Source organism: Protopterus annectens, chromosome 3.part1 (assembly GCF_019279795.1).
Source record: "Protopterus annectens isolate FY-2018-M chromosome 3.part1, PAN1.0, whole genome shotgun sequence".
In the NCBI taxonomy this organism is placed as follows: domain Eukaryota; kingdom Metazoa; phylum Chordata; order Ceratodontiformes; family Protopteridae; genus Protopterus; species Protopterus annectens.
This window is the reverse complement of record NC_056732.1, coordinates 1,242,723,323-1,242,743,102: the sequence shown is the minus strand read 5'-3', so window position 1 is coordinate 1,242,743,102 and position 19,780 is coordinate 1,242,723,323. Positions and strand designations below refer to the sequence as shown.

The following is a 19,780-nucleotide window of genomic DNA, read 5'->3' as shown; positions in this document are numbered from 1 at the left end:
CAAAAACACAGCATCCATGGGACCTATCAATATCCTAGGCTGCGTTCTACATGAACTACAGAATAAACTGGCACCCTACCTAAGTACCATGTTCAATCATAGCCTCGCCTCAGGCTTTGGACCCACTGAATGGTGCACCGCGACAGTTATGCCACTTCACAAAGGGGGAGCCAAGATGGACCCCGGGAACTACTGCCCCATTAGCCTGACGAGCCTGGTCTGCAAGGCCATAGAACGTATCATTGTGGAACTCATAAACAAAGACATTGGTAATCTCCAAACTCTGGACCCTACTCAGTTTGGATTTGTAAAAGGCAGATCATGTCTCCTAAACCTGATTGACTTCTTTGAAGCAGTCACCAAAGCCACAGATGAGGGTAAAATGGTTCACACAGCTTATCTAGATCTCGCCAAGGCTTTCGACACCATCCCTCACTCTGGAATTATAGATAAGCTCACTAAACTAGGTATAAATCCCTATGTCATAAGATGGGTTGCCAACTGGCTCACGGACAGAACCCACACTGTGAAAGTAGCGGATTCCAAATCCGACATCAGACCAGTGACAAGTGGAGTACCACAGGGTTCAGTCCTGGGTCCTCTCCTGTTTGGTATCTACTTCTCTGAAGTGCAGGCCAACACAGAAGGTCTTTGGCTAACAAAGTTTGCAGATGACTGCAAACTAGGAGCCATAATCGAAACTCCTAACGATGTGGACAAACTACAAAAGGGCCTCACTGAGACAGATACCTGGTGTCAAAGCCATGGCCTGAAGCTCAATGCCAAAAAGTGTATTGTCATCCCCTTTGGTAAAAACTCTGTACCCATGAACTACTACATAGCTGGTAGTCTACTTAATGCTGAAAATGTGATAAGAGACCTTGGGACACAGGCGGACAGTAGTCTCTCCTTTGATAATCACATCGCCACAGTGGTCAGGAAATCCTTCTATGTGGCTCATCTCATCACAAAAGGATTCTCATCCAGAAAAAAAGAGGTCATTGTTCCCCTGTACTCATCACTCATTAGACCCATTATAGAGTACAACGCCCCTTTTGGTATGTACCTCACAAGACATCTACAACAACTGGAAAGACCACAGAAATACCTCACAAAGAGGATTACTGGCCTCAAACAGATGCCCTATGCAGACCGTCTCAAAAAACTACAGCTTTACTCCATCGCATATCGCCTACTCAGGGCGATCTCTGCCTAACATACAAAGCTATGTCAAACCCAGAGCTGTTGGACATGCTCCACTTAAAGAAATCCCAATCCCTCCGAGCTACACGCTCTAGGGACCTTAACCTTGTCACCACAATAAACAGAACATGCTGGAGGGATAGATTCCTGTCCCAGAGACTTCCCATACTCTGGAACAGACTACCTATCTATGTCAAACAGAGCTCCTCATTAGCACTCTTCAAGAAAAATCTTGATGATTGAATGGGAAATGGGAAATTCACCCCGGGGATCACTTCTGTGGCTCTGCTCGACAGGGGCGCAGGAAAATAATTTTCTTGGGTGGCGAAAGCCAGGGTACATTTTTTGGCTAGGCTTGTATGGGCCCTAGGGCCGATAGCCTAGTACCTACCTATGAACCTATGAACAACTATTCTCACCCCCACTCTACTACTCTGGACCCCTCCTTTCACATCCACCTATCTTTTTACTTACTCCGCCTCTCTATCCTGTCCACTTCCCTCTTCTACTAACCTTCATTGTCCTACCATTGATCCGTCCTGTCTACTTTCATCTCTTCCTAACCCTTATAGACCTACCATTGAACCAGGTGAGACATTCAGGTACGCTCGCAGCCTACCTTAATATCATACCACCACTTATATCTGCAACAATATCCACCGACTTTGCTGATTCCTGCAACAGGACTCGTATAGCCTATCGCTCAGCTATTACACTTCCTAAACATGTGAAAAGATTAAGTACCTAGTCTCTAATTAATTCCTATATCCACTTTGCACCCACTGCATGAAGTGCCCTATATAAATTTTGCTAGCTGAAAACTACTCATATGGAATGTTCTCATGTATATACTCTGTATTGCTTGTATACTATCTTTGATTTGAGAATGATTACTTGTGTACTGTTTTTTCACCAATTGTATAAGCTGACAATAATATGTACTAAATGTCTTTATTAATGTATATTCTGTATTGTATGTGAACTGTCTTATATGTGGAGCTTTTCTCCCTGGGACTCCACTGAAAATGGGCACTTCTAGCCCAGCTGGACCATCCTGGTAAACAAATGCAAATAAAATAAATTATGTTTTAGCAGAAAAATTCAAATAAAATGGCAAGTTTAAAAAGAGATATCATACTGGTCAAAGTAAATGTTTGCATGAGGAGCAGAGTGATTGTATGCTTGGCAACTGCACAATGTGAAACCGTTATGCAGAGTCACAGCAGTGTGCAACACAAGGCAAAGGTGTAGGAGACGTAAAAGGCTGGGATCTCAAATCTTTCAATGTGAAATATGTGACTTGCTAAAAGACATGAAGATGTTGTTGTTGGGTTTGGGTAACATACTGCTGTCTGGTCCAGATAAACAGACACATGATTTGAGGCTGGAGGCAGTGCTCCAAACCATCAAAGACACTGGGTTAAAGTTAACCCAAGACAAATGCTGCTTTAGAAAGACTGAGTTTCAGTATTTTGGTCACAATATAAGTGCTAGAGGAATCAGACTAGATGCAAGTAAAGTTAGATCTATAGTAAGTTAAAAAGTCCATCTTGTGTAACTGAGTTAAGATGATCCCAAGGTGTGATTAACTTGGTCAACTTTGTGCCAATCTGTCTAGTGTGATACGTCATGGGGAGATGCTCAAGTCCAGTCTTTCGGCAGAGTGAAAGAAATGCTAACAACAGCTCCAGTGGTAGACTACTATGATGTTAGCAAGTTTACAGCTGTGAGTGCTGATGCTAGTAGCTATGGACTGGGCACATCATTACTCCAAATGGATGAACAAGTGTTATGTCCTGCTGCTTATTGTTCCAGACTGCTAACCATTACTGAACAGTGATCCTTGCAGATCAAGAAAGAGCAACTTGTCAGTGTGAGATCATGTGAGAGAATCTCCAGATACCTCATAGTGTTATAGAGTTTCCAGCTACTGATTTACCACAACTTATTTGTTAAAAAATCAGTTCCACGAGTCTATACAAAGTACCACCCAGCTGTCAAAGACTGCTCATGAGACTATGTTTTGTCAGAGCAATGCATGTGCCTGGGAAACAGCTGTGGCCGATATCTTATCCAAAAATTGTGTACTTTGCCAAAAATTGTATATGTTGCCCATTGCTGTCAGAAACTGACAATGTGCCATATATGTGCAGAGTAATGACAAGCCCAGTAACTAACAGGAGACTAGAAAAGTTAAAACAAGCTATAAAAATGAATTTGAATTACAAACTGTTATAAAATATGCCTGAAATGGATCACCTAATCCGTGGACACATATAAAATCTTTCAAAGTGTAAATACTACACAGTCAGAGCAGAAATGTTAGAAAATGATGGCTTAGTACTGTACCAAGACAGACCAATAGTAACCACATCACAATGAGCTAAAGTGCTTAGACAAACAAATGAAGGACACTGAGATCTCACAAAATGTCATGAGAGAGTCAAAATGTCAGTATGGTGGCCTAACATAATCTTGGAGAATGTAAACCTTGTGTCAAAGTGTCAATTCTCTTTTGCTTATAAACTGTCTCAAACAGTAAGACATTAATGCTGAGACTCTTATCACAAGGTTCTTGACAAAACGTAGTGGCTGACTTATGTGAGTTTGAGGGCAAAAGCTACTTAATAGTTTAATAGTAGTGTACTAGTACTCTTGTGACATAAATATACTGCAATACCAACTATAACTAGGCCATTAAATCATAACAAAGTTCAAAACCATATTCACAAAATATGGCATATATAATGAACACGCTTTACAGATAGCGGTACACAGTTTGTGTCAAATGAATTCAAAAGTTTGCTGACAACTATCCTTTTACTGATTACTACAAGTCCTCACTACCACAATCAAATGCAACCACAAAGAGCAGTTCACACAGCTAAAAGGATCTACAGACAACCTGATCTTCTCATAGCCCTCATGTATATCGAGTTACTTCACACAGTGCTTTAGGAGTAAAGCCCTTCTTAGCTAATGCTTGGGAGATAAATAAGGACTAACATGTCAACAGCATTTAATACAGAGATAAGAAATATCCAATATAATTCAACAATGCAGAATTACCAAAGAGCTAAAGTTTGTACAAAAACAATTTACAACAGGGGGTATTCTGCCTCACAACCAGTTCAACCAGTGTGCCTAATGTTAGAGGGAGAGAGAAAGTGGGACACAACAAGTGCTACGTGTGAAAGACTGATGAACCAACAATATACAATATACAAGGTGCAGACAGGGGATGGGGCCTTAGTTAGACACAGACAGGGATAATTTCTGATGAACCTCAAGTTGAATGCTGTGTTCCTGAGAATAAACCTGATGTGTTGGAGCTGAGAATATCCAGGCCCACATATAGTTAAGTGTGTTCCTGTTTCATTAAAATCATTATCACAATGTAGTACCTGAGACAAGGGTTGAAGCTCAAAATCTACAACATGTGATGACTGACTGTGTGCTGTCTACCTGAGTGTGACTATTCCTGATCCTTTTGAGACCATTTGTAGAGTAACTCTAAATATAATGCTGTTCATCATAATTGTTTGTCTAAGTGTTTTCCTTCCACATGCTCCAGTTTCAGTTCCAGTACTACTCAAGTGATGGGTAGTAGCAAAGAAATTAGAATGCCAATCCTTTGTAAAGACGTCAGTCAAGTAATATGGACAGATAAGTGACTGTTTCATATTTCTCCTTATAAAGAACTGTTTCTGCTGAAATAATGTCTACCTCAAGGATTAGTAGTCTACCTCAAGTATTGCTGTTTCATAAGTGCTTCTACAAATGATATATGTAAAAATGTTTATAATGCAGCAAAATCAATATCATTTAAAACTGTTAAATGTGCACTGACAGAATCCTTACAAAATATCACATATATGTGTATCAGTTTTGCACATACCTGTACTTCACAATAGTCAAGAAAGATCTCTCTATCTCCTCGGGAGAAGATGTGATGATAAGTAATGTAGGACTGTTCTGAGTCTGTATAAATTGTCAATATGTATTATATTAATGTACTTTAAGAAAAAAATATGTCACTACTATTTGAATTAGTACTGTATCGCATAAGGCATTCAGTCTGGTGCCAGTAACAGTGCAATCATGATGAGTGAACTGTTAACATCATTCGTGCTCTGTTGTCATTCTGTACAGAATAAATATTACCATTTTCATAGCAAATTCTAGTGTATCTTTACATTACTGACACTGCCATTTGGTATAACTGGGTAACCAGTGGTACATCGTGATGTAGATATTTTGGGATTTTACATAAAATTTACCCCTAACTTTACTACCACAACTTGCCTGTTGACTGTTCTCACCAAGCTAGAGCACCACTGAAAGTTAAGTGCATGTAATAATAGGAGGGTATTTATTGCCCTGAAGAGTGCCCTGTATTCTCCCCTGTTCTCATGACCTCAGATTTCTCTAAAGAGTTTGTGGCCCAGATGAATGTCTGCAAGGAAGGCAGTGGGATTGTCTTATCCCAGTGTTAATGGACAGGAATACCAGATACATTACTTTACCAGAAAACTCAGTCAAGAGGAATCCAGATATGTCACTAAGGAGAACGAGTGTCCTGTGATTAAATGAGAATGGTGGGAATACAGCACACTGTTAATTACGGCCCACACTGCACTATTTATAAGGCAGAACATGTTCTCTGGTGACTGATTACCATCTTCTTAGTTGAATGAACAAGCACAGAGACCTGAATGTCAGAGTGACATGCTGTTTTTTGGCCCTGCAGTTATTCCAGTTCACTGTGAAATATTGGCCAGGGATTGGGGTTCACTCCCTAGCCACTATGGTCACTCAACCCCATGGGTCTGAGTTGACGAAGTATGTAATAGACAAAAAAAAGCTTGTGACAGGAGAGAGCTATATCAGCCCCACTTTATTAACATATATGTCATCTATACTTTCACACTGGAGAAATCACTGAAGTGTTAACTTAGAAAGTGATCTGAATTCAAGCTGTAGAGCAACAGGGAGGGTTAGGGCTCTTAGAAAAGGTGGCAGTTTAAGTGGCGTGAGATGTATATTATATATATATATATATATATATATATATATATATATATATATATATATATATATATATATATACACTGTGGTGATGGTGCTGCGTTAGCATTGTCGCCTCACAGTAAGACGTTGTCCTGTTCGATTCTCAGCTAGAGCATCTTCTGGGTAGAGACATGCGTGAATATTGAAGGTTGTGCGTCAGGTCTGGCAATTCGGCATGTAAAAATCTACTGCCAATCATTAGCAGACCGGAGTTCCGCTGTGGCAACCCCTAACCTGGAAAAGCCGAAAGACACAACAATATATATATATATATATATATATATATATATATATATATATATATATATATATATATAAAGAGAGAGGGAGGGAGAGAGAGAGAGTGACTATCAGAGAGGAGACTTCCTACTGTATTCTAGTCTGTGAGCAGTTCAAGTGTTGGAAAAGCTACAAATTATTGAGTACTTAATGGATGTTATTTGGACCTGTAATAAAGTTACCAGAACTCTACATTTCTGAAGACTTCTCTGCCAGCTGTTGGAATTGTGTGTTATTACTGATCTGGGGTTGTGTGTTACACTGAAACCCCCAAGTGCAAATTGGGATTGTTGTTTTAATAAAGCTGCACCAACTAAAAGGCAAAAATGACTGTTAATTTATTTTTGTCTTTAAAAGCCTAACTGAGAACTTTAAAGCTCTGTGAAATTGTAGGGCATGTTATGAATTTTGATTCTGAGTATAACTTTCACACAAGAAGACAACTTGTGTAGAAATGCTTTATTTACTTATCAAAACTTCAATGAAGAAAAGTAAAGTAACAATCCTGTTTCAGTTCTGGAAAGCTTTGTGTGTAGAAAGGAACATTTTGCTTCCAAGCTTGATGAATGTTGGCATTGCCATTTTTGACAAATTGCTGATAATACAGTATCAGCTCTGTTTTTGTAGTTTCACTGTTGTTGATCACACTTTAGATAAGCCTGGTGTTATTTATAAATAAATCAGTGAGGGTAATTTATTTACTTATTTATTTATTATTTTACATTTGTTGACTATGATAGTTCAACTGGATACATGTCCATTTTCAGCGGAGGCCCGGGGAGAAAAACTCCATACAATCATACATGGAAAGTAACAAAGACACAGAATATAACAGTAACAAAAGACCTAATCAATCTGAAAATATCAAGTGATTGAGAAAATACACAATAAAGTACAAAAGACATTAAACCTTAACAGCAAATAAGATGTTTGTTTTGAATTATGAACATGTGGTCATTTTATTTGTTTTCCTTGCCCTAGGCCACATTCTTGTTGATAAGACTGCAATGTTATCCCTTATATCCATTGTTTTAAGATAGCAAGTATTATAAGCCCGCTTCCCATTCCATATTAATAAGTTTCTAGGCTAACAAATCCAGAAACCCTCCCTCTTCCCTTAGAATTAGTAAAAATGAGCACCATCCCTGGCCAAGTAACTTCTTAAGCTTTCATTCATGCTAAAGTCAACACTATATCATGTGTATAACATATCCACTTGAGTTTCGGTACCTTTTTTCTTTCCATTTGAAAACATTTTCCAGACAACTATTCCTGTTGCACATGCATTCACACAACAGAAAACATATATTTTAGATCCAATATTCACTGATCTTCATGCTAGTCAACTACATAGACTCTGCAATGATATTTCAAAATAGAAAAAGTTGCTGCTGCCCTCCCTGTTAGGACACACCATTGCAGCAGTTTGAAAAACTCAGATGGATGGAGTCTCCCAACTATCTTAGATATGCCCAACCAAAATTGGCCAGCTTTATTCTCCATCAACATTTGCAACTACTTTTCAACTATTACCCCACCCCCAGTTCAACTATTACCCCACAACCAGAGAACTATGTTCTCAAGATAAATTCCTTATTTGTCAACACAAGTCTCAAAACTCACATGGACATGCTCCCTGCTCATACTACATGGCCAGACTTTGGGATTTTACCCTCTTTTCTCTCAGGCAAATAGATAACTCTTTTCCTTTCAAAACATGCATATAAATATGCAGCAATATCACTATTCTACACCACTAGACTAGTCATTTCTGTAACTGCTGAATCTTTTACTATTCATTGGTTCTCTTAAAGTGTAACACAGGGCAACTATCTATGCATAGGTTGTAAATATTGTACATATATTGCATAAAGTATAGGTTCATAGGTTCATAGGTAGGTACTAGGCTATTGGCCCTAGGGTCTATACAAGCCCAGCCAAAAAGGTACCCTGCCTTTTGCCACCAAAGAAAATTATTTTCTTGTGCCACTGTCGAGCAGAGCCACAGAGGTGATCCCCGGGGTGAATTTCCTATTTCCCATCCAATCATCAAGATTTTTCTTGAACAGTGCTAATGAGGAGCTTTGTTTGATATAGATAGGTAGTTTATTCCAGAGTATGGGAAGTCTCTGGGACAGGAATCTATCCCTCCGGCATGTTCTGTTTATTGTGGTGACAAGGTTTAGGTCCCTAGAGCATGTAGCTCAGAGGGATTGGTATTTCTTTAAGTGGAGCATGTCCAGCAGCTCTGGGTTTGACATAGCTTTGTATGTTAGGCAGAGATCACCTCTGAGTAGGCGATATGCGACAGAGTAAAGCTGGAGGTTTTTGAGACGGTCTGCGTAGGTCATCTGTTTGAGGCTGGTAATCCTATTTGTGAGGTATTTCTGCAGCCTTTCCAGTTGTTGTAGATGTCTTGTGAGGTACATACCAAAAGGGGCGTTGTACTCTATAATGGGTCTAATGAGTGATGAGTAGATGGGACCAATTACCTCTTTTTTTCTGGATGAGAAACCTTTTGTGATGAGGTGTGCCACGTAGAAGGATTTCCTGACTACTGTGGCAATGTGATTATCAAAGGAGAGACTACTGTCCACCTGTGTCCCAAGGTCTCTTATCACACTTTCAATGTTAAGTATACTACCGCCTATGTTGTAGTTCATGGGTACAGAGTTTTTACCAATGGGGATGACAATGTTCTTTTTGGCATTGAGCTTGAGGCCATGGCATTGACACCAGGCATCTGTCTCAGTGAGGCCCTTTTGTAGGATGTCCACATTGTTAGGAGTTTCGATTATGGCTCCTAGTTTGCAGTCATCTGTGAACTTCGTTAGCCAAAGACCTTCTGTGTTAGCCTGTACTTCAGAGAAGTAGATACCAAATGGGAGGACCCAGGTCTGAACCCTGTGTTACTCCACTTGTCACTGGTCTGAAGTCAGATTTGGAGTCTGCTACGTTCACTGTGTGGGTTCTGTCAGTGAGCCAGTTGGCAACCCATCTTGTGACATAGGTATTTATACGTAATTTAGTGAGTTTATCTATAATTCCAGAGTGAGGGATGGTGTCAAAAGCCTTGGCAAGATCTAGATAGGCTGTGTGAACCACCTTACCCTTGTCTACAGCTTTGGTGACTGCTTCAAAGAAGTCTATCAGGTTTAGGAGACATGATCTGCCTTTTACAAACCCAAACTGGGTGGGGGCCAGAGTTTGGAGATTACCAGTGTCTTTGTTTATAAGTTCCATGATGATACTTTCCATTGCCTTGCAGACCAGGCTCGTCAGGCTAATGGGGTGGTAGTTCCCGGGGTCTGTGGTGGCTCCCCCCTTGTGGAGTGGTATAACCATTGCTGTGCGCCATTCCGCAGGCACAAAGCCTGAGGTGAGGCTATGATTGAACATGATACTTAGGTGGGGTGCCAGTTCGTTCTGTAGTTCGTGTAGAATGCAGCCTGGGACGTTGTCTGGTCCCATGGATGCTGTGTTCTTGGCTTTGGAGAGTGTGGTTTTTACCTGTGCAGCCGTGATTACAGGAACTTTGCATTCTTCTGGTATAGAGGTGGGCTCTTTAGGGGGTGAGAGGGGGGTAAAGTTAGCACTGAACCTATCTGCCAGGATGTTGGCAATATCAGTTGGGTCTGTATATTTAGTGCCATTGTGCTGTAACTCAGAGCAGATCTGAGTGTTGCCATTAAGATTCTTGACATAGCGATAGAATGCTTTGTGGTTGTCTTTAGAATCAGTGGCCATTTTGTTTTCGTAACTAGCTTTGGAGGATTTTATCAGGGATCACAGCTTCTTATTGACGCTGACCAGGGAGCTCCTCCACTCATAGGATTTTACTCTCTTTTGCAACAGTTTCTTCCTTCTGTTGTACAGTTTGTTTATGGCAGGGGACCACCAGATTGGCTTCCTTTTTTTGGAGGATAGCGTCTTGGTTCTGTTTGGGATAGCACAATCCATGTTAGTGTTTATAAAGTGCAATTGTGCAGGATTCAGTAGTTGTAACTGTATTGTCCATCTGCATGTGTGTTGTGAAGTTCACCACTTCTGTCTTAAGAAGCATGAAGTTGGCTTTGGAGAAATTTTTTACCATGGTTTCCTTAATGGGGGGTGGGGGCAGGATGTGGATATCTAGGGTAATTAGCTTATTGTCGGATCGGACCAATGAGGCGTTGACTTCAGGTGTGGAACACTGCTCACTCATGTTGGTAATGACTAGATCTAGGATATTGTTGCCCCTGGTGGGGGTGTGGATAAGTTGATCCAGGGCATTGGAGTTTATGAATTCCAGAAAGCGTTGAGCAAAGGAGTTGGTACATGAGTAGTTTTCCCAGTTAATGGTGGGGTAGTTGAAATTGCCCATTATTAGGGTGTTTGGTTGAACCCTAATATTTTCCAGTACATCAAGAAAAGAGGAGTTGAAATCCTGGAGCATGGTGGGTGATCTGTAGCAAGCTACAGTTTGGATTGCAGTTTTGCCCAGAGTTAGTTGCACTCAGATAACCTTGGCTGCATTATGCTGAGCAAGTAGCCTGGAGGTGTGGATATCCTTAATGAATATGGACACACCTCCACCGTTGGTGTTCCGGTCCAGGTTACATGGCCGAAAAGTGTGGTATACGTTATAGCCTGGTAGTGCAGGGGTGCTCTCTGGAGCCTTGAACCAGGTCTCAGTCACTACACAGATATCGATGTTCTCCATTTTAAAGAGTACCTCAAGTGAGTGCATTTTGAGATTTAGACTTCTAGCATTGAGTAGCATCACCCTCAGTTTTTGCTTGCCTGTTCCTGTTATGGTCGTGAATTTGTCATTTGAACCTTGCTTAAAAAAGGCACTATAGGAGTGGCAAGAACCTTAGCCAGTATCCGGAATCCCAGGGGTGACAGGTGCAGGCCATCTCTGGCAAAGCATCGTGGTCTGTCGACCATGTCATCCCAGGCAGACAGATACTGGATCCCTTTAGAATGGCACCAGAAGCTTAGCCAATTGTTGAAGTCAATCATTTTGTCCTTGTACTGCGGCATCATTCTGGGTGATGGCAGAATTCTACTCAGGGTTAGGGTCATACCTGCCTGGGCTACAAGATCGGAGAGCTCTTCCATGTCTCTTTTCATGTGGTCCAGGGAGGTACATCTCAGGTCATTCACACCAACATAGACAATGACAGAGTCATATTTGTACTTGCTGTGGAGTGACCTGAGTGCGTGGGTTATGTGGCGGATCCTGGCACCCGACAGGCAGCTGACAGTAACCTTCTCCTTGTTTAGCCTGGTGAATGGGACATCAGTGTGCCTGACTATAGAGTCACTTATGACTAGTGTGTTGGGTACATTGTTTTGCCTTATTGGCTGTGGTTGAGTGGCACACTGAGTCTGTGGGCCATGTGTCATTTGGGTTGTGTTGGGGGATGGAGGTTGCTTGCATTTCTGCTTTGGAGGTCTCTGTTGCTTGAGCAGATTATTATTGAGAGCCTCTGCAAATGTTTTTGTGTTTCTATGTGTGGATTTTGGTGGTGTAGATTTAGTGAGACTATGTGATGAGTGTGGTGTGATGCAGGTGTTTACCTTCTCCTCTTGACTGTCAAGTTCAGTCTTGATTGGAGAGCGGTTTACCTCCATGCGTCATATTACTCCATGAGGATATTTTACTTACTTCTCCATAGATAAATTAATGATTAAGCTCATATTACTAACAACTGATATTATCTTTTTCTTGTCATTGAATGATTCACTCCACTGCATGTCACTACCATAAGATCAATCAGTCTTTTCAATTGACTTTAGCTTTATGTAGTAATGCTGTTTCAACTACTTTCAAACAAGGTGCAGCTTTGTTTGAATAAGGCATTCTTTGACTATGTCTGCAACCTCAAAGGCAATACACAATTGTGTGCAGAGCTCATTGTAAATGAAAACACCTATTCTGAGCCAGAAGACATAACAAGTATACTGGCTGACAAATTCAGCTCCAGTGTTACCCCTCTCTTCCCCTTAACCTTCCCTCAGGAAATACAATCAAATGTAACTCTCCCTGCTAACACTAGTGAACATGTCCTTAATGCTGACTCTAAGGCCAAGAACACTGCATCAATGGGCCCAGAGAGTATCCCAGGATACCTTCTAAATATCATAAAACATGACCTACCAGGTCCTCTGGAATTGCTATTTAACTGTAGCCTCCAAACAGGCTCCATGCCTTATGAATGGAGAACATCAACAGTCATCCCTCTGCACAAAGGTGGGCCATCTACAGATCCTGAAAAATACAGACCCATAAGTCTCACTTTTCTTATATGCAAAGTCATGAAAAGAATTATCATGGAAATGATTAATAATGATAAAGTAAACCTCCAGACACTGTACCCAACCCAGTTTGGTTTCATCAAGGGTGGGTCATACCTAGTCAACTTGTACTTCTTTGAGAAGGTCACGAAAGCAATGGATGAGGGCAAAATGTTTCACACGGCCTACCCTGTCCTGGCCAAGGCATTTGACACAATACCCCACTTGGGCATTGTTGACAAACTTAAGAGGTTACATACAAACCCTTATGTCACCTGGTGGATAGCCAACTGGCTCACAGACAGGACCCAGGAAGTTAGAATCGTGGACTCCACCTCTACAAAGAGGCCGGTCACAAGTGGAGTTTCTCAGGCATCAGTCCTTGGACTACTACTTTTTGGCATTTATTTATGTGAAGTCAAGGCCAATGTCAGTAGTCCCTGGCTGATTACATTTTCAAATGATTGCAAATTAGGAGCTGTCATTAAATCCCACACCGACATAAATGTTCTGCAGGAAGGGCTAACACAGACAAGCAACTGGTGTCAGAGCCATGGACTAAAAATAAATGCCAAGAAATACATAATAGTATCCTTTGGGAAATCATTCACCCTGGTAATTATCATATTGACAACACACCCCTTAGAGTTGATCCAGTGTTCAGGGACTAGGGGACACACATTGACAGTAATCTTGCCTTTGACCATCATGTGTCTACTTTAGTGGGGAAATTATTCTATGTTACGCAACTTATCAACAAAGGTATGGCATCTAGGTCCAGGGAAGTCATTGTTCCACTGTATTTGGCATTCATCAGACCTATCACTGAGTACAATGCCCCCTTTGGGTACCTAACCAGGCATATCCAACAAATGGAACATCCACAGAGGTTCCTCACTAAAAAAATACAGGGCATAAGTAAAATGTCCTATGCAGACTGCCTCAAGGCTCTATCCCTGTATTCTGCCTCCTACAGGCTGTTGAGGAGAGCTCTATGCCTGGCATACAGGGCATTGGCAGACCCCACTCTGATGGACCTCCTGCATATCAGCAAAACAAACAACACCAGAATTGCCCATTCTAAAGACTTAAACCTTGCCTGTGATATAAATAGGACCTGCTGGAGAGACAGATATGTATCCCAGAGACTACTGCATCTCTGGAACATGCTCCCCATCCATGTGAAGTAACGTTCCTCCCTAATCCAATTCAAGTGTAATTTGGACAATTGGATGGGGAAAAGGGAATTCATCCTTGGCTTAGCACCTATGTCTCTAATGGACACAAACAACATGTAAATAGTTCATTTTCCAGGTCCCTGCTTATAAAAATTTAATCTCCCTGCTTACACTTATCAAGGGTACCAGAACTTGTCAGAGATTTGGAATGCAAAGCTAGGCTTAAAAAGGCCCTTGTAGTGGTTACCTTAGTAAGTACCTATGAACCTATTAAGCTATTGTATGCTGTCCAGTACTGTGTGCATGTAAATTGTTTTGGAGCCTTTCTCTCAGGGCCTCTGCTTACAAAGGGTCTTCATGACCCAGTCAGATTTTCCCTGTGAACAAAGCAAATAAACAAATCAACTAATTAATAGATGCTTTCAGAGTTACCACTCTCATAAATTTTTAAGTATTTATTTTTCATTTACTTATCCTGACCTGATGAATCCCACTAGGCTTGTGGAAAGAGAACACCTGAACTAGTTTTATGCAGACAGATGTTATAAATCAGTATATACAAATAGTTTATGAAAGTTTCAAAAGTAATATTCACTAACTAATTTTGTATGTTTTCTTTCCTGCCAGAAAATGTGTGGAGATGTGATTGTGCTTTACATTGGCTCAGAACATGGATAAATGAAGATGGTCAACGACTTCTCAGTTCTGTAGATAAGAAAATCATCTGTACTGAACCACCACGACTCGCTCATCAAAGCCTACTGAATGTGTCAACAAACAGCCTGATCTGTATCCCTCCAGTGGTACAAATAGACCACACAGAAGTGACAGCTCGTATGGGAGACGACTTGAGGGTTTCTTGTCAGGCATCTGGATACCCACAACCACTTGTTACATGGAGGAAACTGGTTCAAATAAGGGTTGCCCCATCTAAAGTTAACTCAAGGCCTCGTAATAGTGCACTGTTTGACCTTGGTGAGAGAAACATTGAGGAACAGTTTGACTCTGACATGGGAAGTGGAATGCTGTTTCTTACCAACATCACAGCAGCTCATGCTGGAAAATATGAATGTGAGGCCACGAACCCAGGTGGTACTGCTAGGGTGATGTTCCACTTGATGGTGAATTTATCTAACCATCTTTCCCACTCACATCCATCCGCTGGCATAAGTCAGGAACCTCTGTATGATATGGACAGTATGGATTTTAATGCCTTAGGAATGGCAACACAGACAGCAATAGCTATAGGGATATCTCTGCTTGCCTTGACTGCTTTACTCCTGATAGCTGTGATTTACAGAAAACATCGCAAGAGGAAAAAAGCAAAGAAAGAGGAGAACATACTGTATGTCAATGACTACTCTGATGGGCCTACCACATTTGCCCAGCTGGAGGAATATCGGGATGAAATGGGGCATGAGATGTTTGTGATTGACAGAAGTAAAACTGTTTTTGCCACTTACAAAGATTCATCTGTAATAGGGAGCCTATTAGGTCTTCCCTTACCAGAGCAACTTCAGGACATGTCAACACAGACTGTGGAAGATGAGGCAGAGCCTGAAGATGCAGATGATGAGGAGGAGGAGGAACAGGAACCTGCAAAAGAAGGGGAGGACATGTTTATGAACCAGGGACTTTTGTTCCAGTCACAGATAGCATATGAGATTCACTGCTAAAATATAGTCACAGTCAATTGCTGTGCCTCACATTATAAGAGGGCCCTGGGTATATATGAATAGTCATATCTGAGTGTGACTATGTGATACTATTAGAAAGTCAGTTAGTAAATATAATGATTAACTGCCTGAATAGATGGTGGGATATGAGGCCATAGCCCATTTGTATATTGATTTTTGAAATGGATATACTGTTTCTACAGAACCCTTTATGTAAGGGCATGCCAAAGCTGAAACAGGAAGTCAGATCCCTCCTCAGAACTCAAGGGCTGTTCGGCTTTAGTGGAATGGGGTTGAAATATTATCAAGATCCTCAATACTTTACTGTGCAAGTCCGTCACTGCATTACTCAATGTGCCGACAGAGGATGTAGTTTAGGTTACTGAGTGTGAGGTTTGACCAGAGCCTTGACTTCATATGTTTAAACTGTTAAGTACACATTTTTTTTAGCTTTCATTAGAACGAACCTCAAAATGTTATGCTTTTTTACAATGACAGGAAACTCACTAAAGTCTAAAATTACAAGGTTCTTTTTGTTTACAGGATCTAAAGTCACTGTTGAATAACTGTATGGCATTGGGATAATAGTAGAATAATAACGGGCATTTCAAGTACAAAGAAATGGGGAGGTACTGATAACAGTGGCTCCTAAACTGAATAAATCTTTGAAAGAACTTATAAATGTTGTTTCTAAAATGTGAAGCAGCAAATTAAGAAAATAACACTCTTAAAACATTTTATATATTTATTCCTTTGCTCCTTCTGTTTCTCCTATTTGCACTCTTATAATTTTTAACTGTGATTTAGTATAGCACTAGTTCTGTCTGGTTGTTCACTTTCCAGATTTTACAGGTCTTGAGTTTTCATAGGAAAACAGATGATGCCATATTACTACAGCATCACATTTATAATCAAACACTTCAGCGATGGTAAGAGAAAGTACTAAATTCAGTATCAGAATAACATTAGCTATGTTATACCTCTTCGGAAATAAATAGATAATTGTCAAGTCCTTTAAGAAAAACAGTCAAACTAAACTCATTATGCAACCTTAGTTGTAGAAATAAAAGCAGTGCTGAACTATTATAACAAAAAGCTTTGCTGAAACTGCATAAAACTTAACAGTATTGACACTTTATTGGAACAGTTAATGCAGATTAGCCAGAGGAATAATTAGTACTCATCTCTTTAAAGAACTTGGGTAGGAACAACAGGGGTTCTACTTGAAAATGTAAGCACTGGAAAAGCATTATTGACAGTTTTTTTGGAAAATTATTCAGAGATAAGTTCTTATGAAAATTATATAAGGCAAAGATATAAAAAAAAACTAAGAAGAGAACATAACAACACAATGTTAACTTCTGTGTCAATGGCAGCACTAAGTTCTGTCTGGTATTTGCCCAGGCTGCTCATAAGCAACATAAGCATAGTCCTCTGAGAAATTAAAGTCTAGCTTTTGTGTCCATAGTACTAATAGTATCTGCTGTGAACATTCATATAAACTGCTACAAAAGTAGATGGCAGAGGCAGTAACTATTCCATGTCACTATGTCAATCTTTAATTAAAAAAAGAAGCATATATTTTCTTTGTATTCAGTTTGGCTGTTGTTCATCTACATACTTGTATTGCAGTCCTTGACACTTTAACTGTAACAAGTAAAATAACATTTGTATGTAAACTGGGTGCTCACATTAATATTTTCTTAGGGCACAGAAAATAAGAAACTATACCAATGAATCCTTCTTAAGTTTTACTTGACTATCCTGGATATAATAAATTATTTCACTTTTAAACTATGTGGATAGTATTTGCAGTCCTCCCGTTGTTAATGTTTCAAAACTCAGTAGAACAATGAATATTATTTTTTGGTTACAGTATACTACGTGCACCAGAAAAACAGGTGAACATGCTGACTGCATAGAAAGTGGTCTAGTTATATTTAATTACATGATAAACACAAAGGCTTAATCATTAATTATAATGAGAACTAATAAAGTGGTCGATCAGATTAAGATAATACAAAGGCCAAATCATGAATTCCTCTACAAGGATTAACAATATTGCAAAGACTAAAAAGACAGAGGAAATGCTTGAAGAAATGAAGAAAAAACGCAGAACATGGATCAAACTAGAAAGGCTTCCAACAGATCAACATACATTGCCCTGTGCAAGCAAAATCAATGTCATCAGTCCAAGTTCACTATAGCTAAGAGCACAGACAGACCGCAAGTAATGCATCTTTTTTTATATGTGCAGCAATCTAGCAAAAATGAGCAATAACAGAGAGACAGATAGACAGACAAAGATGAAGTAATGCTTGCCTGAGGAGAACTGAGAAGAGCTTTGTGGGGAAAATGTGTAGAAGAGTTTGAAGAATATTGTCATTCTGCAGCTGAAATAGGCCTCTGAAAAACCAGTAAGCTGAAAAAGGCCTGTATGGTATATACTTTTAAAGGTCATATAATACATTATCTTAAAGTAACCAGAAATTAAATTCACCCATCCACCCACAACCTATTTTTCCCACTTTTTGCACATGGGGTAAGAACTGATACCTTGACCCCTAACTAGAAATTAAATGACCACTATAAAAATATTAGCTTTTTTGTCTAAAGAACTTGTTGATGGAAAGGTGGGGAGTTGGAAAAGTAAACTACAGTAAAAAAAACAGAAAAATTACTTTGTTAGGATTATGTCTAACTTTCTGCAAGATATTAAGACCCAGCTGGACTTTTCTGATCACAAGAGTCTGTGCACTGAAACTAAAATGGACATTTTAAGAGTTAGCCTAAGGATATGAATATAAGAACTGTTTCATGGCATTGCTTTGGTAACATATAAGAAGAAGTCAGATGCAAGATAACTTCAAAGTAGTTTACCTACACAAAGATTTTTAATGTCATCATAAAGAAACCATAAAAAGCAAGAGAGATATTACTCTGTTAATTTTAAACTGACTCATCTTGATAGAAGGGAGCTGGTGTCGTTTCTAAGAGTTGAAGTAACCATGATTAAAATTTGACTGAAGACTAATAAAACCGTATTACTCATTATTATTAATATTTATATGTAATAATGAGAGTCAAAAAATATAATTTTTGTGAGAACAATATCTCATGTTTCTGCTTGTTTATTCATGAAATATGTTGAATGATTGCTTTCATGTATTTTTCATTACTTACTGTTGTGAATAATTTTGATTACTAACTAAAATTGTATCTGAATGCAATGACAGCATCAGTAATTAGTCTGGGTTTGAAGTCTCTTGACAAAGAAAATACATCTCCTAATAGACGTTTTTTTCTTCAGTAAAACTCTGTATCACTTATTAATTATGTGGTAACATATATACTCTATAACACTCTTATAAATTCCTGGAAAATTGGTACATGAAAACCTCATAGTGACCTATCCTGAAGCTGCTTAAAAGTTAAAATTCTGACTTTATTTCACCTGCATACTTGAACCACGTCTGAGGCGATATGTTTACAGCACCAAACTGAACATAGCTACAGGATGTATAATACAATGTCAGTATCAATAAGTATTGATCAAATATAGGGTTCTGGAATATACAACTGTCCTAGTAACGTTCTTGGCTCAGCACTTATGCAGGAATACAAGAATGTAAGGAAAGGACTTTTTTCTGGGATCAGAAATTTATAGTGGTTAATTAAAATCTGTCTGTAATTTCCCTAAATGGAAAATTAAAATTTTATTTGAGCCATATTGTCATTATCTGTCATTAAAGTCTATGCTTACATTAATAAAAGGATGAAGTGATGTCCAGATATGAAGCATGTCTATGGTTTATGTGTACCTCAGGTTTAAGGCATAACAAATAAAAATTGATTTAATTACAAAGTATCATACATTTTTATTTATTTATTATTTATTTGTTCCAGTTTGATGACCAGGGAGGTCCACTGGGCTCGGGGAGCCCGTTTTCAGTGAAGGCCCAGGGAGAAAAGCTCCAACAATACATAGTTACATTAATAATTACTAAGAAACTTTGCATTACTGACAAATAAACAGGTAGCCTTCATAAAGAAACAAACAATTACAATTTTGTTTAGGTGTAAAAAAACAGG

General features: G+C 39.4%; 1 protein-coding gene across 1 annotated transcript in view; it reads left to right on the top strand.

Annotated features, from left to right (window-relative positions):
- Positions 1-19,418, top strand: part of LRRC24 (leucine rich repeat containing 24) — a 4,153,240-nt gene extending 4,133,822 nt beyond the window's left edge. Inside the window, exon 9 of the mRNA XM_044067308.1 lies at positions 14,640-19,418. Within this exon, the coding sequence (XP_043923243.1) occupies positions 14,640-15,688 (1,049 nt within the window). The 3' untranslated portion in view covers positions 15,689-19,418. The remainder of the gene's footprint in view (positions 1-14,639) is intronic.
- Positions 19,419-19,780: the final 362 nt, after the last annotated feature.